Here is a 19,633-nt window from a genome sequence, read left to right as displayed (position 1 = left end):
GAGACCAAAGGTCTTGGCCCTCCTGCCACTCTTCACAATGCCTCTCATGTGCTGCTACGAGTCAACCGTCCTCATGCCTTGACTCTGAAACTTTGTGGGTTAGCAAGCCAAGATCTCTGGCTCCTTCCTATTTGCATAAAATGCTATGCACCAGATTTGTAGCTTATTGGTTTTGATTGTGGTCAAACACAGAAAATGTACATCTGCCTGGGGACTGAAGCGCTCATACATATCTTGTTCTGGCCACCATCAAAACATGTAGTTTGTCTATATCTGGATACAAACTTGGTTTATGTTCGAATAGTTTAAGAGTACCTGAGGTTGACTTCACCTCTTGACATGATCTACATTATTCTAAAACCTAAACAACTGCCATAACCTGGATTTGGACTTACTTATTTTTCTTAAAATGTCTTTGTCCTCCAGTAACTCCACCATCCAGTTTAAGCAGCTTGTAAGAGAGTTTCATAAGCTTTTGTTTGATAAATGTCCACGTCTTTATTCTGGACAGAACAAAGAGTAATAGATCCATGTGGCGTTATAGTGATTTTCCATTGCTTCACAGAGATGTATGCATGCCTGAGCTCTTGTCTGTGTCAGTTACTTTGACATAAGTACTGAATAAGCAGACTTTGATGATAATAAATGAGGCGGTCACCCAGTCTGCTTTACCAGTCTGCAGTACCTGGTTTAAACACATGAAACACTTGCACGTACACACACCCAACCACACACTCACACACACATACACTTAGAGAGAATACACACACACAGACAGAATACCAGGTTTACCCACTTTGCTGAGGGAGTGAGCGAGTCACATGAAGAGGCTCTTACTCTTGTTATTATTGTTCACAGTGAAAGAATGTCTCGCTCTGAGCCCAGGAAACCATTACATTTTCCACACAGAGAAAGAATGAAGGAGTGAGCGAAAGAGGAGGAAGAGGGCAGATGGAGAGAGAAAAAGTAGAGAAGTGACAAAATGTGTGCCAAATGAGAAAAGGAGGCAAGATGAAAAGGACTATTCGTTTCCCGGTGGTACTTCCCTGACTTTTAAAAGGCCTTTCGCTGCAGCTGCAGCCCCGTTCCCTTTCAACCCAACTCCTCCTTGCCGACAAACAACAAATTGTGACACAGAGCCGGTGGGTTCTCTGGAAACAGCCACCAGTTTTCCACATGGCCGAAGCTTTTGAATTCAGCAGACCTGAAATTCATGTACCCAGGTGTCTGCAGCCACTGTGTGGGAACAGTGTGTGAGGATACTGAAGAAGTTGATGTTAATCTCAGTCAGTTGCTGGTATGCTAATGTTTACTTTAATTAGTGTGTGCCTGTGGGCTTTTCTGTCACCTGCAGCATGAGCTAAATTATCATGACATCAATTAGACACAACGGAGTGACTCCCAGCTCAGGCATGTACATCGCACCTCATTTCCTAAGGCACACAGCAGACAGACGTTCACTAAGTAAACTTTGATTTAAGTTGATTCTCATAGTTTTCATTCTGTTTCTTCCAGATTTCATTTAAAAGTCAGTAAAGTCAATTCTGAACATTTGACAGAGCAACACCTCGATATCTTAGTATGAATAACCAGCAGCATATGTTAATATAATGAACTTTTGCCTCAAACTTTCTGTCACCTCTCCAGGTACGCAGAGGCAGGCTATGACATGCTAAAAGGCTCTCAGCCACAGCTATCGGGACTCTGCATGCATGTTATTCACATGAAGGGGCCCATTCAGACAGTATGTTATGTGTGCGAATGTGACCTCACATTCTACGCGTCACTTGTTGTACATCTGGGCAGATTAAGAATGACAGTGAGTGCGTTTGAGGCATTTAGAGGTGGGTGTTTCCCATACTAGTGCACAACCTTTTTCATAAGGGCATTTCTATCCCATGTTTATGATTGTCTACTGTTTTGCTCTGGGCATAAACATTATAAGCCTTTTAATCTGATGAGTAGTTGGAAAAGTTTACAGTGTTCATCAGTGTTTGTGTTGAGCAGTGGGTTAACGCTCCACAGGTCCTACGTGTCCAGGCACAATGCAGCCACCCCTTCTGTTTCTTTCCATGCTCCTTTCAACAACTGCTCAGGAAACCCGCCATCATGCTGGTTGGGATGAAAGATTGATAGAGACAGTAGGGATCAGTCTGAAAAAACCTTCAACTGATTTCATTCAGCGATAAAGCTTTGAAACACGTTTTGTTCATTTAATCTAGCTCAAATAGAGGTGGTATAAAGTTACAGAGGTGAGTGCAGGGTTCCATGTTGAAGCTAATGGCTTTTCTCATGTGTTTACCATCATACTTTGCTTATTTAGCTCTCTTGTTGGTTTTGCTCTCTCGTTTTCCTTAGATTAAGCAGTATTCAGTTGCTTTTCGGACAGCATTTTTCTGCCAATTGCAATACTATCCAACAATATGCCCATCAAAACCAGTGCCCATCAAAATAAGATCAAAGCCAAGCAGGTCCATTTTCACCCGTTGAAAATGAAAATGAAATTTACAAGCTAAAGCCTTTCGTTGCTTTCCAGTTTTCTCCCCTCTTCTCCCCCTGTTTTAAATTGGAGCCTTTCTGACAGAAAATTCATTGTTTGATTTAGCTCGACAGGAGACCACCAACAGTGCACCTCTCAGCAGTAACATTTGTTTAAAAATTTTGATAATTTTTCTTCTCTTTTATGCCTCATCATCTCTTTTTGTTTTCCCAACGTCCTGCCACGGTTGTGTTTTTAACAAATCATTTGCAGGCCACGGCACGGTCTGGGGGCGGTCCTGGCATGGCACCCCCTAGCAGGAGTGCTGACAGGGTGAGGAGCTGACGGGGCATAGTTCAAGAGGTCAGGTCAGATTATTCAGTCTCACTGCTGGTGGAAGAACGGAGCTAGGTGAAGGCGGGTGGCAGAGAGGGTAAGTGCAAGGGGGAGGTGTGAAGGTCACAAGGGCGAAAAAATGCAAGTTTAGAGATGTTGTCATGCTGAGCTGATCCAGAGCCCTCTAGCTGCCAGGCTGAGGTGTTTGCCTTGCCATTACCTTTGCCACTATTTATTTTTCAAATCTGCTGCAGCTGCACCACTTTGTCTGTAATGCCTGGCTTCTTTTTGACAAGGGAATGCATTCAGATCTTTGATAAGCACTGCTGGACAGACTAAGCTGGTCTCATAAATGCACTCAGACATTTATTCAGAGTGTGGGTGGACGGCCGCTAACTTCTAACACTCAGAAGTTCGAAGTGGAGTTTTAAGACCAAGATTAGAGTCTGCAGTTCTCACTACGAGTCAGTAAGCTGTGGTCTGTGTCAGACAGGCGTAAGAGCTCGCCTGCCCATAAAGCCAGAGGAGATAAAGAGATAAAAGTACCCAGTCTGTGAGCTGATGCCCATAAAAGTGCTGCCATTGGTTCTCAGGGCTTCGTCGAAATGCGATCCTGTAAAAATATTTTCTCCTCATTAACCTGTCATCCGTGGAGCCGTGACGCATAGCCAGGACGAGGGAGTGCTGGGACTGAGTGGGATGGATGGAAGGGGGGATTGTATAGGGGCCCAAGGGGGAGACTTACCAGCCTGGAAGCTTTATTTGAAGGGCGCTCTGTGGTAATGTGTTGAGCAGGGTGAAAAGGCCTTGGCGGGCCCCGAGTGTTTAAACAGCAGCAGTAAGCGTAAATCTCCCAAAACTCAGACACCAGACATGTTCAGAGCAGTCACTCGTATACCTCACACATATGCATATTTACATATAGTCACAGACTGTGGTGAATGTGCATCTGTGTGGGCCTCTTTTCTGAGAGACACCTTGTTTGGACATGTCTTTCATTGGTGCTTTCCCCCTGTCCAGGCTGCTCGGTTTTTATTGCTTTTTGTCAAGCTGCATTTGTTTGTGTGAACCTCGCTGTTTACATGTGTCCGTCAGCAGCCCCCCCCCCCCCCAGCCTCGGCCCCTTGTCTGGACAGAATGTGTGTGTTTCAACAGTCCTCAGACTATAGAGGGGGTGTATTGTGAGAGCTTTAAGTTTAAGAGAGAGTACGGATGTAGGGATCAAGGTCTGTGTTTATTGTTTTTTGGCTAAGATCGGCTGAATGTGACCCTGGGTCAGAGGGCTGGCCTGGGACAGTCCAGGTTAGATCTGCCTGCCACTGGGTCACACTAGGCCTCTTTGTACACCCTCCCAGTTCAGTCACGTCCCGGGTGACAGCCAGTTGAATAACATACTCTGAAGAGGCCACAAATGTGACATTTGTCTGTTTGGGTCAAATGTTCATTTCTTTCTAAGAGTGCCGGATCAATATATAGGCTTATCCTGACATAATATCCTATTCACTATTGTGTCCAAGCTTGGCCTATCATATAATAAAAACGGTTCCTTTTTGTATTGCACGTTATTTTTGGATAATATATCTTTTGCTAGAGCCAAAGAGGGTCTTACATTAGTGACCTCATCTATTCTGCGACCAGTCTTGCATCATACTCTTGGAGCCACTCTGTCTCACTCTTAATTAGGCGTTCAGTAGACCAGCAGATTACTGTATAACTTAACGCTCTTTCCTCAAGTGATTTGAGCTGTACTGATACTGTTTACAAGGATAGACTCGTGTAGACTGCATTTAGACTTTGTGCACAGTGTCTGACTTGTGCACATGCATACACTGTGACACATCAGCTATGGGGTAGTGTGGGTGAAAACTCAACTGGAGATTTGAGCAGGAAATCAGCAGCAGATGTGGGTGTAAAGTAACGCAGATGGAGGCAGGGAATACCGCGACGAGTCCACCTCCTTTCTCCTGGTCTCATCCACCAATCCTGAACGAGGACCACTGAATTGTGACTCTGCTGTGTGATGATAAAACGATGAGTAAGATCATCCAAAAGTCTCCCTCTAATGGAAGATATGAAGGTACTTAGGGCTCTTCCATAAGCGTGTATATCTGCATTTTATATCTGGAATAATGATAAAATCACTTGTTTTGTTTCCATGGACTGTATTTCCGACCCTCAACCCACTTTTGGACATTTTAGACCTATTGTGTCTGAGATGCTAAGGAGCATTGTTTTCCCCCTGAGAAATGGTAGTTTGTTTGTTTTTCTAAGATCTGTGTTTTACTTAAGGTTGGTCATTTGTTTCTGAAACACTTTATATTAATTTTTTTTAAATCCTCTTCACGTCCCAGTAGTTGTCAGGCTGATTGGGAGGGGGTTTGATGTGTTCTTTAAAAGTATAGCCTGCTCTTGCTTTTAAGTTTTAAAATTTTCCATTTTCTCATCATATTGATTAATCCATATATATATATATATATTGTGAAAAAATCTCATCACAATTGCCTGCGCGCTACACTAACCACAACTTGCTTGCCTGATTTCTAGTCAGGTCAAGAGGAAGAAAAGGCGCAGAGGACTGAAGAGAGGTGTAGGTTTTCATGATAAGTCCTCAGCCGCAGTGAAACACTCAAGTTATGTGTCTGATTAATTGCTTTTCATATAAATCATAGGTACAGGCCTGGGGCATCCTCCCTATCATGAGAGGTGTGAGATAACAAGACAGAACTTGAAGACAGGGCAGGGCGCACATTGAAGGAGAGGAAGAAGGTGACAGTTATGCGTTGGTCATAAAGTTCACTCTGCTCCCTGAATGAGAATAAACCCTGTGTGGCCTGGAAAGAGTGGGTGATGCTGTGTCACAGAGGGGCTCTGAGTGATAATAGATCTCCAAAGTGTTGAGCAACTGCGTGTCCAGCTGTGTGGAGATATGTGTTTATTTACTGATGATGGAGGTTGTGTAATTGTTTACACTGGGGCAGCTTGTTATTTCAATGAGGTTTGAGTAATTTTCCTCTCTGCGTTGTTAAAGTTTAGTTCACTGTGAAATTTGCACTGCAGAATATTGCTTTCCTATAAACAGTGACCTCTGCACGTACATCATCATAACACTAGGTTTCGATGACTCAGAGGGTTCTGTCACTTGTAAATGTACAGTTTCCATTTTGTTAAGTTTCCCCCTCTTTATGTGGCAACTATTGAATCTGCTCATATCCCCACCTCCCCTCTATCTGTCTCTTTCCAAGCCCTCCCTCTTCCTCCCAGGCTTCCAACATCATCTGTCCTGGCACTCACACGGCTCCTATCACTTCCATCAGCTCCCCTCAGTTTATGTCCCATTTACTTTAAATACCATCCCTCTACTCATCTGCACCTAATTTTCCTCTCCTCCCTTCCCGTCTTGCTCCTATCGCCATCTCGTTTCCTCACACCTCTGATGGCAGCCAAAGCTGTACAAGTTTTCTTCTTTCTCCGCTCATTTGTTCGTCTCCGTCTCTCCCCGCCGTCTCGCTAAACAAGCCTTTCAAAGGTTGTCAGTCATCTGCATCACCGCCATATCGGTCTGGACTTGCAAGCGAAGGAAGAAGGGAAGGATGGTGACGGATTGGATTGTGTGGGAGGGTTTGGGTATTTAGAAAGGGAGGAATAGAGCTACTGAAGAGAGGGGGACCAAGCCCTTGTCTGGAAAGCCTCATCCTGTTTATCTGTGGCAGCATAGCCATCAGACACACACATATCCTGGTGTACACATACTATAATAAACACGTATACTCGCACAAAAACTTTTAGCTTTTTGGGGATTCCCACGTAGTCCCACTACACCTCAGTTGCTTTCAGATATGCACTGAACTTCGGATAATCTCCTGACATTCTCTGGAGGGGCTGTATGTACGAACCCAAGTGAGAGGCTGCAGGTTTTTTTCTGCCAGCCCCCTAGTAAACCCCATGTGAGAAAACAGCAGGAAAGGGTTCACCATGAATGAGAGGCTGTGCTATTGACGTTTCTAACAAATGCAAAAACAAAAAACACATCTCTAGGGGAAAAAGCAGCGTCACAACGTAGATGACACCGACAAAGATGTCAAAAGAGCCTGTGGTGATGAAGGCCAATGCTGACGTTGATGTGTGGTAAACAAAAACATGTGATTTCTGCACCATAATTAATTTGTTACATTCTGCGCCCTGCATGCTCTACCCTGGCACCACCCCTCGCCTTAACGCTCTGGAGAATTCTATGTGGGGAATGTGTCTGAGCTGAGAATCTCCTGCTGCTTTGCAGAGTTCATGTGTGAAAATGGCTTTTTCTGGGGCCTCTTTATAGCTGAGCTAACAGCCCATCAGCAACATAGATTTGTAAGAAAGGGCCATTTCATGTTCAGTTATTAGATTGGTTGAACTTGGCTCATCAGTCTTCTCCACAAAGAATCGAAGTTTGAGAAAACCAATACCTTCTCTGTTGGTATTCTGTAAGTAACTGTTAGATTAAGAGATGGATGATGTGAGCAAGCTGCGGCAAAGGCAGAAAACGCAGGGCTGAAGGGCGAGCCAAGGAAGCTGCAGGGGCTGCCATGAATTACAGGGCCTTCGAGCCAACCTGGGGAAGGGGAACAAAAATGAGAGGGAAGATAAAGAAAGTCAGCCCAATAAAAAACAGAAGCTGACAGATAGATAGTGGAAAATCAAGCTTTTCATTTTATTCCTCCTTTCTTCTTTTCTCTCTCCTCTGTCCAGACCACTAATAGCTATGTCCTTTCATACTCTTCATCCCACTCTGCATCCTTTCTTCTTTTCAGGGGGAGAAAAGAGGGATTGGGCCTTTGCCGTTAGCAGACTCAGTCTCATTTAGGTTAGATAGGCCTCTCTTTCTGCTGTAACTTCACAGCAGAGGACTGGATATATCATTTCACTCTGTAGTCACAAACTGTAGGCCTGCAAGGATCCACCTTATTTCTTCCACTGATGCATTCTGAGACAAGCTGCAGAAAGTCTTCCAGTTTCTCTTTAAAGGCTGATCCATTCACATTCTGCTCCAGCGCCCTTTCTCTGCTTCCACCCTCCCTCTGCTCCCCCAGGTTGAGTTGAAGTACAATGCCAGGCTGCTGGGCCCTATAGCAGGAACTCCTGCTGAGCAGGTGTGTGAGTGTGGGAGAGTGTGTGTTCCACTGCAGTGTTGAAAGAGTGTATAGAGGTGAGGTAGAGTGTGAGAGTGCCAAGCTGACTGCTGACAGTTGTAGAAGGTTGTAGGTTGTTGGGACACGGAGAGCATCCGATCAATGTGTGTGTCCGTCGCAGTTACAGATTCACAGCATTCCACCTCGATCCATCTGTTAGCAGAAGCACTTAAAGCATGTTTTTGTCTTTTGCTTCACTCTGAGTTTTTCTCCTTACAGCCATGTGTGTTGGTATTGGCACATTCACTTTTGGAATGACCATATAGCCATTTTCAGATATGAACAGACTTTCATATATGAGGAATGCAGCATGAGAATGTCCACGTCAGATGCGTTCTCAACAAGAGAACGATATCAGTAACATCGAGGTGAGCGGTGGCCTCTGGGTAGAGCATACAGGAGGCAGGACTTGACATAGAAATCCTGCTGTGGGAAACACCTGTCTTTGTTTGCTGAACATTGACACCTGCATCGACCTTTATTGTTAAGCTCCCGAATGTCGTGTTTTTCCAAGTTTACGTCTTTGTCAGTGCCTTCTTCATGTTTTGCACCTCTTTTTCATCCTTGTTTTTTTGGGGGGGGGCGGGGTTTCAGTTTCGCCGTCCATCTCATGTTAGAAATGTCCCTAACACGCCAACTTGCTAAATATGAATTTTCTGGAACTGATCCTGCCGTATTCTGACATGGGCTCAGTCCTACAGGACTGGCAGAAAAAGTTCTGGAAAATGTCCAGAGCAACTGACTCGTTAATGTGTGTTCTTACAAACAGCCCCTATGGCAGCTGTAGAATCCTGTAATACTTTTTGGCCTTTTACCTGTAGCCCTTTAATTAATTCTAGGGTCGAGCAGAAATGTGGATCTAGAGGAGGATCCCACCTTGAGGGTAATTCTTGACTATCAGTGTATCCTTTGCATTCCGCAGTCATTGCTTTTCCTGTCCTATCCTGTGTGTAAAAACAGGCAGCACATTTCCTACATAGGCCCACTGACACATCGGCTGTGGTCAGTGTTTGTTTAATAACAGCATTTTAGAATGATGGTGTTTCCTTTTTCTTGCTTGCACTGAGTTCAGTATGACAATAGTTGTTGTAAATGTAATCACCCAAAACCCTTTGACCCAAAATGATGTGCTCATGAAATGCCCTGAAGTTTAATGTCACATAAACTATAAATAATGTTGTGCGTGTTGAGACAGTGCAGCAGGCCTGGAAAGGCGCCTGCTTGTTTACAGAGCTATCTCGGCAGTTTGTATTTGTTTGGGGTCATGTGATAGAACGCAGGTCCCTTATAATGGCGTTCTCTTTCCCTTCCTTCTCTTCATTCATTTTCTACCTCTCTCACTTTTATTTCTTTGCCCCTGCAGCTGTTCTTGTTCAGCTTGGTTTCATTTCCAACCAAAATGTTAGGTCAAATACCGACTTGTACCTGTTTCACAAGCACACATTACAATACAGTTGTGTGTTTACGATTCCTGCTCAACGCTGCAGATGACATAAGACTGCTGCCACAGAGAAGCATAAATCAAACTTAAACAGCCTTGTTCAAACCAGGACTCAACCCTCATCCTCACCCTGAGGTCAGTTTACGGCTTGTTAAACCTTTAACTCCAAATGATTATTATTTCTTTTAATGTAGTTTCTCCTGATGTTTTTAGATTTAATAATAAGTCAATACAATTCAGGAAACTGCTCAAATGGTCAAAAAACTAAAAAGTCCCAAGCTGCTTATATCCAATATAAATTATCACATTTATGAAACTGCAGTAAGCTAAATCCTCATACTCATTTTGCTGGATAAGCCACTCACCTTTTAGGATTGTTGGCATTTCCTGTTGCTCAATAACCTAAATAATTATTGATTTGTGTAACCCCTTCCCCTTCTGTCCTGTTCTCATTCCCCAGGGTCAGTACCGGCCGGCAGACCTCCTGTGTCCAGAGACCTATGCCTGGGTAGCAATAGAGCGATGCATCTTGCAGCTGGAGAACTCCCGCTACGCTCGCTTCAACCAGGATCCAGATGCAGGTACAACAACCAAATAAAACTCCACTCTGTTTTTATCATGATTTATTTAAGAAACTAAAATGAGCTGCTGCTGTGAGTTCAGTATGGGATCCTGCATTTCTTCATCATGCTATTTTCAAGGAAACCATGAACCATGTGGTCATATCTGATCTCGTTTCACCGTAATGGTGTTTTGAGAACTGTGGGCTTGTCTCCAACGTTCACTCACTGAGCAGGGGCCCGAAGATCTGATCACACGGTCTTCTCTCCCCGTGATCTTTCATCGTGGTCAGATGAGGGCTAGTGCTGTCGATATGGACGGATCGCGTTGTCATTAGATGAATAGTGATATCAGCAGTAATAAACCGCATGGAGACGGTAGACTGGCAGACGCCCATTACCAGAGCCTGAGGCCAGGGAGACTATAAGTGAGTTTGAAAGTTTTGACAAAGACTTTTGAATTGTTTTCGGTGTTGGTGCATGGCCAGGGAGACGTATTCATTCTCTGTCTCCATTTACATTAAATCTCATTCCCTTATCACCCCGCTGTGTTTATTATGCATTTTTGCGCCCCAGGAGGTTTTATGTGAATAAGCAGTAAGAGTCATGCAACTCCCACTTCTCCCACCGAACTTCTTTGCATTATACAGCTCACAGTCTATCACTGCTCAGCTTTAAAAAAAGTTATGTAATCAAATGATGTAGAGAGTGTCACATTCGAATCACACATACAGTATGTTCTGTACTCATACAGTTTGAAAAATTAACAAATAAAATCCAAAAACTAAATTTTAATATTAGGAATTGATTTGGGATAAATACATTTTCATAAAATAAAACTGTAAAGCATTTTATATAGTATTTTGGAGATAGTCTTTACATTGCGTGTATGGGTTTTAAATGTGTACATTCATACACCTACTGTGGATAATGTAAGTGCTTGTAACCTGATTGATTGTGAGCAAAGGTACTGGCCGTTTACTCTTCCCCCTTTAATCTGCATCACCAATCAGGCACCAAACAGAAAAGAGCCACTGATCGACAGTAATAGGAGATGTGAGAAGACAAGAATTTGATTGTCAAGTAAACAGGGACTGATAGATGGGTGCTTTGAGAGGGAGTAATAAAATAATAGGTGGAGGAAGAGAGCGGGAGAAACGTGATAAAAATGATTTTATAGAAATTAGAAGTGAAAGGGAAGGAGGCCGGTGGCTGCACGCTGCCACTGAAATGAGAGAGTGGTTCTCAGACAGGTGGGGGAGGAGTGAGGGATGTATGACTGTGGATGTTCTAAGACTTTACTGTAGTGAGGTCATACTTTAACTTGACAGAGAGGTGAACGCCATTTTTCTCTCACAGTGTCCTTTCCTACATCCCCTATGGCAGGGTCAGATTGTATGATGAGCTAAAGTTTGTGCACCGTCCATAAACAATCTGAATCTTAACTCATATTTTAAGGAATAATAGATGCTGCTCCTTTTTTTATATTTCCTGGCTTTAGATTTTGTCTTTGAAGTGCTGGTGTAAGCAACACACCCAGGGGAAATAAAGCCATTTAAAGTACTATAAGTACTCTGGTCATTTACAACATTGCCATTAACAGTAAGCCACTGGTAGGTCTCACCTTTTACTTGTCAATCACACTCTTTATCCCTGAGCAGGCACAAATGACTGCGGACAAAGTGGTGGCCTCGAAGTTGGCGATTTCCACTGTGGCCAGCGTATGTTGGTCTGTGGCTCTTGTGGTGCTGCCAGTCCTGTGTGAGATGTTGATCTTGGACGGGGCCGGACATTATTTCAGGCCTGGCTGTCCAAGCGAACACAGTGCCATTATATTTCATTGCTAGCTGTCTTGATGGTTGGCCTCTCAGGTCTGTTGCCAAGATTGTGAGGTTGAACTGCGGCTAACGATGGCCTCTGCCAGACGAGCGGCGGTGAGGATTTATTCTCCAGAAGCATGGCCAGTGTTCAGTCAGTGACCAGGTCAACCTGCCCTGTGTCATCAGCAGGTTAGCAGCATGGCACATTGTTGTCAATGTGTAGCTTATTTATGGCCTATAAATAAAGACATGTTACAACCTCTATATAAATCTGGGGACTTCCTGACTGCATGTAATGGTGAAGGAATCTCCTACTCCATAGGAAGTGTCTTCTGCAGTTTCTTTTATGCATGGCCACAAAAAGAAATGACTGAATTATGTTGATCAACAGTTATTAAACAGAATATATCATCATTGATCTTGACCTTATCAATAACCCTTACACAAGGATCATTTTTGCTGGATGAATAGATTGGTTAGAGTGAGATATACTTAGGTTGCCAAGCTTGGTTGGAGTTATTAGTTTAAATGTAGCCATGCAAACGAGATTGACAACTAAAAGACTAAGAAATGCTCAAACTAACTTCACAGAAAGTTATATGTAAAGAAATTCAGTTTTGACAGAACTGCCTGCAAAATCCCCATTAATTCTTACTCAGGCTTTTTAGTAAAGCCCTGCTCCGTACTCGCTTCACCCAGGGGTGGATGAGAACTGGGTTGCTGGACATGTGTTAAAATGGTGACCGGGTTACAGAGCTGTCCTAATGAGGTGTGTAAAGACAGCTAATCTAAAGTTTACACAACTCTGTCCAAAGCAGGCTTACGTTGATTACATGCCTGTTGCTGACACATCGAGGGCCCCAGGGCCTTGTTGTGGCCTCCCTCGAATGTACGTACGCTCACACACACACTTCACAGGACACATATGTAACTACTCTCACACACATTCATAATCAGTTTGAGAGAGACAGAAGTAGGGGCATTGTCCGCACAGCAGGATAAACACTTGGAGAAATGTGTCACACAAATAGTCACCCCCTAGACCTTAAGGGCGAACAGCAGGCAATACTACAAACACACACATATACACACACACACACACCCACACAAATACACATACACACACATTTTGACAGTGTCCACAGTATCGGTGCTTTCAGCAAGGCACAGTGAAACCTACCTGGTAGGTGGTGGAGACAATGCAACCCTGATAGCACCCAACCATTACCCCCAAGCCACCTGCTTTCCCCACTATATTTCTATCTCTTACTGTGTACACTTACAGTGCCTTGCATAAGTATTCACCCCCTTTGGACTTTTCTACATTTTGTCATGGTATAACCACAGATTAAAATTTATTTCATCGTGAGTTTATGAAATGGACCAACACAAAATAGTGCATCATTTGGAAGTGGGGGGAAATATTACATGGATTTCACAATTATTTACAAATAAAAATCTGAAAAGTGCTGAGTGCATATGTATTCACCCCCTTTACTGTGAAACCCCTAACAAAGATCTGGTGCGACCAATTGCATTCACAAGTCACATTTGCAAGTCACATAATTAGTAAATAGGGTCCACCTGTCTGCAATTTAATCTCAGTATAAATACACCTGTTCTGTGACGGACTCAGAGTTTGTTGGAGATCATTACTGAACAAACAGCATCATGAAGACCAAGGAGCTCACCAAACAGGTCAGGGATAAAGTTGTGGAGAAATATGAAGCAGGGTTAGGTTATAAAAAAATATCCAGAGCTTTGAACATCTCTCTGAGCACCATAAAATCCATCATAAGAAAATGGAAAGAATATGGCACAACCGCAAACCTACCAAGAGGAGGCCGTCCACCCAAACTGAAGAGTCGGACAAGGAGAAAATTAATCAGAGAAGCAACCAGGAGGCCCATGGTTACTCTGGAGGAGTTGCAGAGATCCACAGCTGAGGTGGGAGAATCTGTCCACAGGACAACTATTAGTCGTCTACTCCACAAATCTGGCCTTTATGGAAGAGTGGCAAGAAGAAAGCCATTGTTGAAAGGGATCCATAAAAAATCCCGTTTGGAGTTTGCCAGAAGCCATGTGGGAGACACCGCAAACATGTGGAAGAAGGTGCTCTGGTCAGATGAGACCAAAATTGAACTTTTTGGCCTCAATGCAAAACGCTATGTGTGGTGAAAACCCAACACTGCCCATCACCCTGAACACACCATCCCAACAGTGAAACATGGTGGTGGTAGCATCATGCTGTGGGGATGCTTCTCTTCAGCAGGTACAGGGAAACTGGTCAGAATAGAGGGAAAGATGGATGGAGCCAAATACAGGGAAATCCTTGAAGAAAATCTGATGCAGTCTGCAAAAGACTTGAGACTGGGGCGGAGGTTCATCTTCCAGCAGGACAATGACCCTAAACATACAGCCAGAGCTACAAAGGAATGGTTTGGATTAAAGAATGTTAATGTCTTAAAATGGCCCAGTCAAAGCCCAGACCTCAATCCAATAGAGAATCTATGGCAAGACTTGAAGATTGCGGTTCACAGACGGTCTCCATCCAATCTGACTGAGCTTCATCTTTTTTGCCAAGAAGAATGGACAAACCTTTCCATCTCTAGATGTGCAAAACTGGTAGAGACATACCCCAAAAGACTTGCAGCTGTAATTGCAGCGAAAGGGGGTTCTACCAAGTATTGACACAGGGGGGTGAATACTTATGCACCCAACAGATGTCAACTTTTTTGTTCTCATTATTGTTTGTGTCACAATAAAATTTATTTTGCACCTCCAAAGTACTATGCATGTTTTGTTGATCAAACGGGAAAAAGTTTATTTAAGTCTATTTGAATTCCAGTTAGTAACAGTACATAATGGGAAAAAGTCCAAGGGGGGTGAATACTTATGCAAGGCACTGTACACTTTCATATCTTGTCTCACTGTCAGAACCACTTTGCTCTGCTCTTCACACAGGCTTTCTGCCTCTCAGCCTGTCTGCTTCCCATTCAGAGTGGCTGGGGAGACGGATATCGGTCCTTTCAGGATATGTCCTTATTGCAGGGGAATTCTCTAGTTGCTTTCTTTAATGTGGAGGTCAACATTCATGGTCAGCCGCAGAGATTGAGGGTCAGCTGAGCGGATGTGTGCTAACACTGGGGCTTGAACCCAGGTCTTCCAGTCAAAGGGAAGTCTTCTTACTCACTACATTACAGTTTGGGCCTTTTTCTTTTCAAAAGTAAGCCCCATTTTGAATTTGCAACACTGGGTCATAGTCATCAGTCGTAACCCGATGGCCGGCCTTTGACCAGTGTCCAGAGTAAAGTCGGTGTTTGGACGGTTGGAGATGGGATGAGAGGGAGAGAGGAGCGTGGCGAGGTGTCGAGGCCTCTAGCCTCGGCCCTGACCCTCTCACTCCACGTCCGACCCGCATCACTCCTCTTCCCTCCGACCCTTGAACCCCAACCCAGAGGAGCTGTGACCCTCGAGCAGTGTGTCGCTGAACGTCCGGTGGGCCTGACAGGAGCAGGGTCTGGAGCTGCTCAGAATGAGGAGGGTGTCAGGGATGGAGGACAGAAAGACTGGAGAAGAAAAGGAAAGTTGTTTATGTGAGGAACGGATGTTTGGATTTTCTTGAGTAAGGGGGAAGGAGAGGGGGGGGAGGTCTCCGCTTGTTTTTACTGTTAGGATTAATGGACTATCTTAAAGCTTCATGCTGCTGGTCTGTAAAATGTTCACTACTTAATATCTCAACATGGGGACGTTGTCACACAGTGTGACTGTGCATAACTGCTGTGTAAGTGGACTGTCACATTGATATAAACCATGAGGAGGCCCGCGGTGCTTAGAAAGACAATACTGACGGAAGCTTAAATTATTAAGGAAGCATCCAGCTTTTCGATATTTTCACTTTCATCCCTTCAGGACACATTAATTCTTCATGCAGCAAAATTATGGGCATGTGGACGTTACATAACCTGTTTACATCTTCTAAAATTACGTTTTTCCCCACATGGTGAGACTTACCATACTGCTGATTTTCTTCATTTAAAAGTTTGTATCAAGCATTCTTTAATTATGTGACTCAGCAGTTTTTGGAGAGGACCGGGGAAACAGTGGTTAGGGCATTACTGAGCTGGGAGGCTGATAAATAGAACATGAATTTGCTGTGTAGTTAAAATCTTGGTTGAAATATGAAAATATCTTGATGGAGATGAGGGTGTTAGAGCTGAGGAGCCTGTGGGCTTTATGCTTTTACTCAACTCCTCTTCTTTTCAGTTGCGTGGTACATCTCGTAACATCTGGCATTTTTTTCAGATTCTTCCTCCTTAATCTTACTTTCCCAGTTGATTTGATGACCAGGTGGGATTTGGCAGCCCGCTGGTGGATATTTGAGGAAATGGGCAGGAAGATGTGCGCTCACATCTCTACTGGTTCTTAGCTCTGAGCCACATAGGTTTCATAACAGGGAACAGTGGTGGTGAATAATAGAACCGGAGTTCTATTAATATCAAATCTAACTCGCTCCTGTTCAACGTACAGTATGTGTCTCGCCATGGGCCTGGCAAGCTGGTCCACCGCACTGCAGAACCTGGACTGAAGTTTATTTTGATCTGCTTCCTCTCAGCGAGGCCAGACCAGGATTGGTCCAGACAGGACAGTCTGAACGGACGACACATTGTGTTTAGATTTTGTGTGTGTGTGTTTTAGATGGAACAATATGCACTTTATATTTTAGGTTAAAAAGAAGAAGACTTGGAAAAGAAGTGGAATAAGAGCTAAGTAGAGAGATGAAAGTATTTTAAGATGGAAGTTAAAGTGACTATAGAGCTTGGATGTTATTCTCTAGAGAGATACAAGATCCTGAGGTGGAGGCTGACAGTGGATTTTGATACCTATTAGCTCTGTATCTGGGTTCGTTTGGCTCCGTTGATGCTCCCTGCTGTGCTCCCCCTTGCGTGTCCTCTTGGCACCAGCGTTGGGCAGCTTGGCTTCGCCTCTCACTCCTGGAGGCAGCGGTTTCGGTGTGAGGGTCGTCATTTTTCGCCCTTTTTTCCAATGTACTCTCCAGAGGACCATTCTTAGCTCCTAAACACGTACACTTTTGAGATTAGAAGTGTTTTCTCTGGTCTGGTGGTGGTTGGCAGTGCATGACACGAGGCCTAATGAGATGCTTGGTTTTGAGAGCCAACGGGGAGCAAGGCTCCCATAAACACGGCCAGAGAAACTTGCCTGCTCATGAAACCACCGTGAGCCCAGGTTTTGGAGCCGTCCTGGAATTAGTGCTGCGGGGGGAAAAATGGTTTCTGCTCCTCCAACGGCTTCTCGGAACAATGGCGTTTCCCTGCCAAGTCACTCAGAGGTGAAGTCGATTGAGCGAGGGAAAATCAGGACAATGTTTATTGTGCTCTTTGTGTCCTCTCCACTCCTTGCTATGTTCTCATGTGTGCCTGCTTGTATCCAGGAGACGCTCGGGCGCTGAAGGACGTGGGCAGAGCGATGGTGCTATACAGACGGGCCGTCATGCCTTACGCCGCCTACACCCGCAAACGTAAAGGCTCCAGCGACGAGACGGAGGTGCAGGAGTTCGCCGGCCTGCTCGGCCAACACTGTGCTGAAAGGATCTTACTCTACCGTGCTTAGACATACAGCGTCACACCTCGGCACCTTTTTAACACAGGCGAATACACTAGTCCCATATCTGTCTGTTTCTGTTACTGTTTGTGTGTCTTTGTTGCTGTGTGACTGTGGGTCTGTCTTTGTTATTGTCTGACTGTGTCTACTCACTGTCTGTGAAAGTGCTTTCTGCCGCCCTTGTAGTTCACCATGCTTTGCGCCGCACAGGCTGGAACCATGCAGTAACTACTGTATGTATTTAGCCACTCACTCATTGGCCTCATATATTAGAGATGTATCATTTGCATTTATTTTGTGAGTAGATTTTTAGTAAATGATTTTTGCAGCATTCATTCTCAGTTAAGCTCTTGTTCATCCTTTTCTTAGATTTTTACCTCCATACAAGGGACAGCCCCTCTAGTGTATATTTTAATATCACGTTTTCATCACTTTGACCTTTTGCACCATCCTCTACCTGTCGCTAGAGGAACATGCAGCCACACACAGGGGAGAACTCTCCTGAACAGATATGGGTTTGATGTCAGCATTGCCACAATGAATGTCCAGTGATTTTGAAGGTGGCTCTCAGTTGCTCCCTCTGCATCGGAAATCATCAAGCAAACTACACCAAGAAATAAAGATTTTTATGTAAAGCAAAGAAGTCACCATTTCAATGTTTATGTCTGTTATATTTATAGCTTTCTTGGCTTTTCATTTAATATTGAATCTGTTTCTTTTGATTAAACCAAATAAACGAGTTGCTTATTCCGTGCTTTGACCTTTTGACTTTCCTTTTTCATTTCAGTTCAACTTTATTTGTATAGCGCCACATCACACCATACATTATCTTAAGGCTGAAACTTTACAATAACATAGAGAAACCCAACAGCTAGAATGCTTTGGTGACTGTGTAGAGAAAAAAAATACTTTAGAAGGATGACACTTGTGTGTTTGAAATCACCCACTCCCTCACTATTCCTACTTATATACACTATATTTATAGTATATAGTGACAACTATTTATAGGACTATATAGTGAGCTAATCGGGAAAATAAATAAACGATTTTGGACACTACTCTGCGAATATTCCCTGCGCCGGGGATGACGTCATTGTCTCAGAATTATGACATACACCATCAACAACGCCACCCGGCTGTCGTTAGTTATTTTAGTATTAATAATTTAAGGTAAAAAACATATTGATCATCTTTAAATGTCTAAATAAACTTGTTTTCTGCAGTTTGTGCTGTGATGTGCTGCTGTGTTTCTATTTGTATTTATACGACAGGTCGGGCTGTTCCTGCTGCCCTCACTGTTCTCGTCTGTCTGCCGCGAGCACAATGCATGATGGTATATGTTGCTCGGTTAGTGACCATGGCTTGTGCACTATATAGGGTATAAAAAACGTAACCAAACATTTGGGTGCCACTTCAAAATGGAGAACTAGAGTGCGCTATATAGTGATTAGTGAGTGATTTCGCACAAGACTCGGTGTGGGCAGCCATCTGCAGCGAAGGGTCGGGGTGAGCAGAGAAAAATTGGGGAGAGTGGGGGGAGAAGAGAGAGACCAGGAGCTGTTGTGTAACAGTCATATTTAAGATCTGTCAGAGTGGTTGAAATGAAAATGACAAAAGTTATACTTATAGTTCTAATGGTGTTATTAATGATAATAGTATCAGTAATAATAACTGCTGCAGACACACTGTGCCTATTTCTTGCACACTGTAGTGAGCTCATGTCTCCCAAAGCACTCACACTCTCAGAGATAAGTGCTTTGGGGTGCACTTGTTGAACTGAGCCAGGCAACAGGTGAGATACATAATCTGGTGAAACACAAATGTGAATGGCCTCTGGCCCCCAAACAGAGTGTCAACAGCAGCACAGCGCTCAGCCAGGGAATGACTCAGACAACCAAGACAGTCCTGGTGTCTGCAGGCAGGTCCCAGGGCCTGAAGTAAGACATGCAGGCTTTTAACTGCATGAGGTGACCACACAGTCTGCAGTGATCATGGCAGCAGCTCAGGAACTTAATGCTGCTTCTCATCAGAGTAGTTTAGAAAACATTAAGTGGTGCCTACAGTAGAGGTTTCTGGTTTATCAGGGATCTAACGGACTTTGCACCCCAGCTTTTAACAATAATCTGTATATAAAGATGTACGACATGACAGCTCCCAAAATAATGAAGTCAAAGCACCTCGATCATGCCCTGGAGTTAAAGGTCCCG

At 43.9% G+C, this 19,633-nt stretch overlaps 1 protein-coding gene across 5 annotated transcripts in view; it reads left to right on the top strand.

Moving 5' to 3' along the window:
- Positions 1 to 18,180, top strand: part of LOC128453440 (arginyl-tRNA--protein transferase 1) — a 54,865-nt gene extending 36,685 nt beyond the window's left edge. For all 5 annotated transcript variants that reach the window (XM_053436342.1, XM_053436341.1, XM_053436343.1 and 2 more), the window contains 2 exons: positions 9,885 to 10,005; positions 17,257 to 18,180. In XM_053436342.1, coding sequence (XP_053292317.1) covers positions 9,885 to 10,005; positions 17,257 to 17,435 — 300 coding nt within the window. In that variant the 3' untranslated portion in view covers positions 17,436 to 18,180. The remainder of the gene's footprint in view (positions 1 to 9,884; positions 10,006 to 17,256) is intronic.
- The last annotated feature ends 1,453 nt before the right edge of the window (positions 18,181 to 19,633 follow it).

Source organism: Pleuronectes platessa, chromosome 12 (assembly GCF_947347685.1).
Source record: "Pleuronectes platessa chromosome 12, fPlePla1.1, whole genome shotgun sequence".
Taxonomy (NCBI): domain Eukaryota; kingdom Metazoa; phylum Chordata; class Actinopteri; order Pleuronectiformes; family Pleuronectidae; genus Pleuronectes; species Pleuronectes platessa.
The sequence above is the reverse complement of the archived record's forward strand: the minus strand, read 5'-3'. Positions and strand labels throughout refer to the sequence as shown.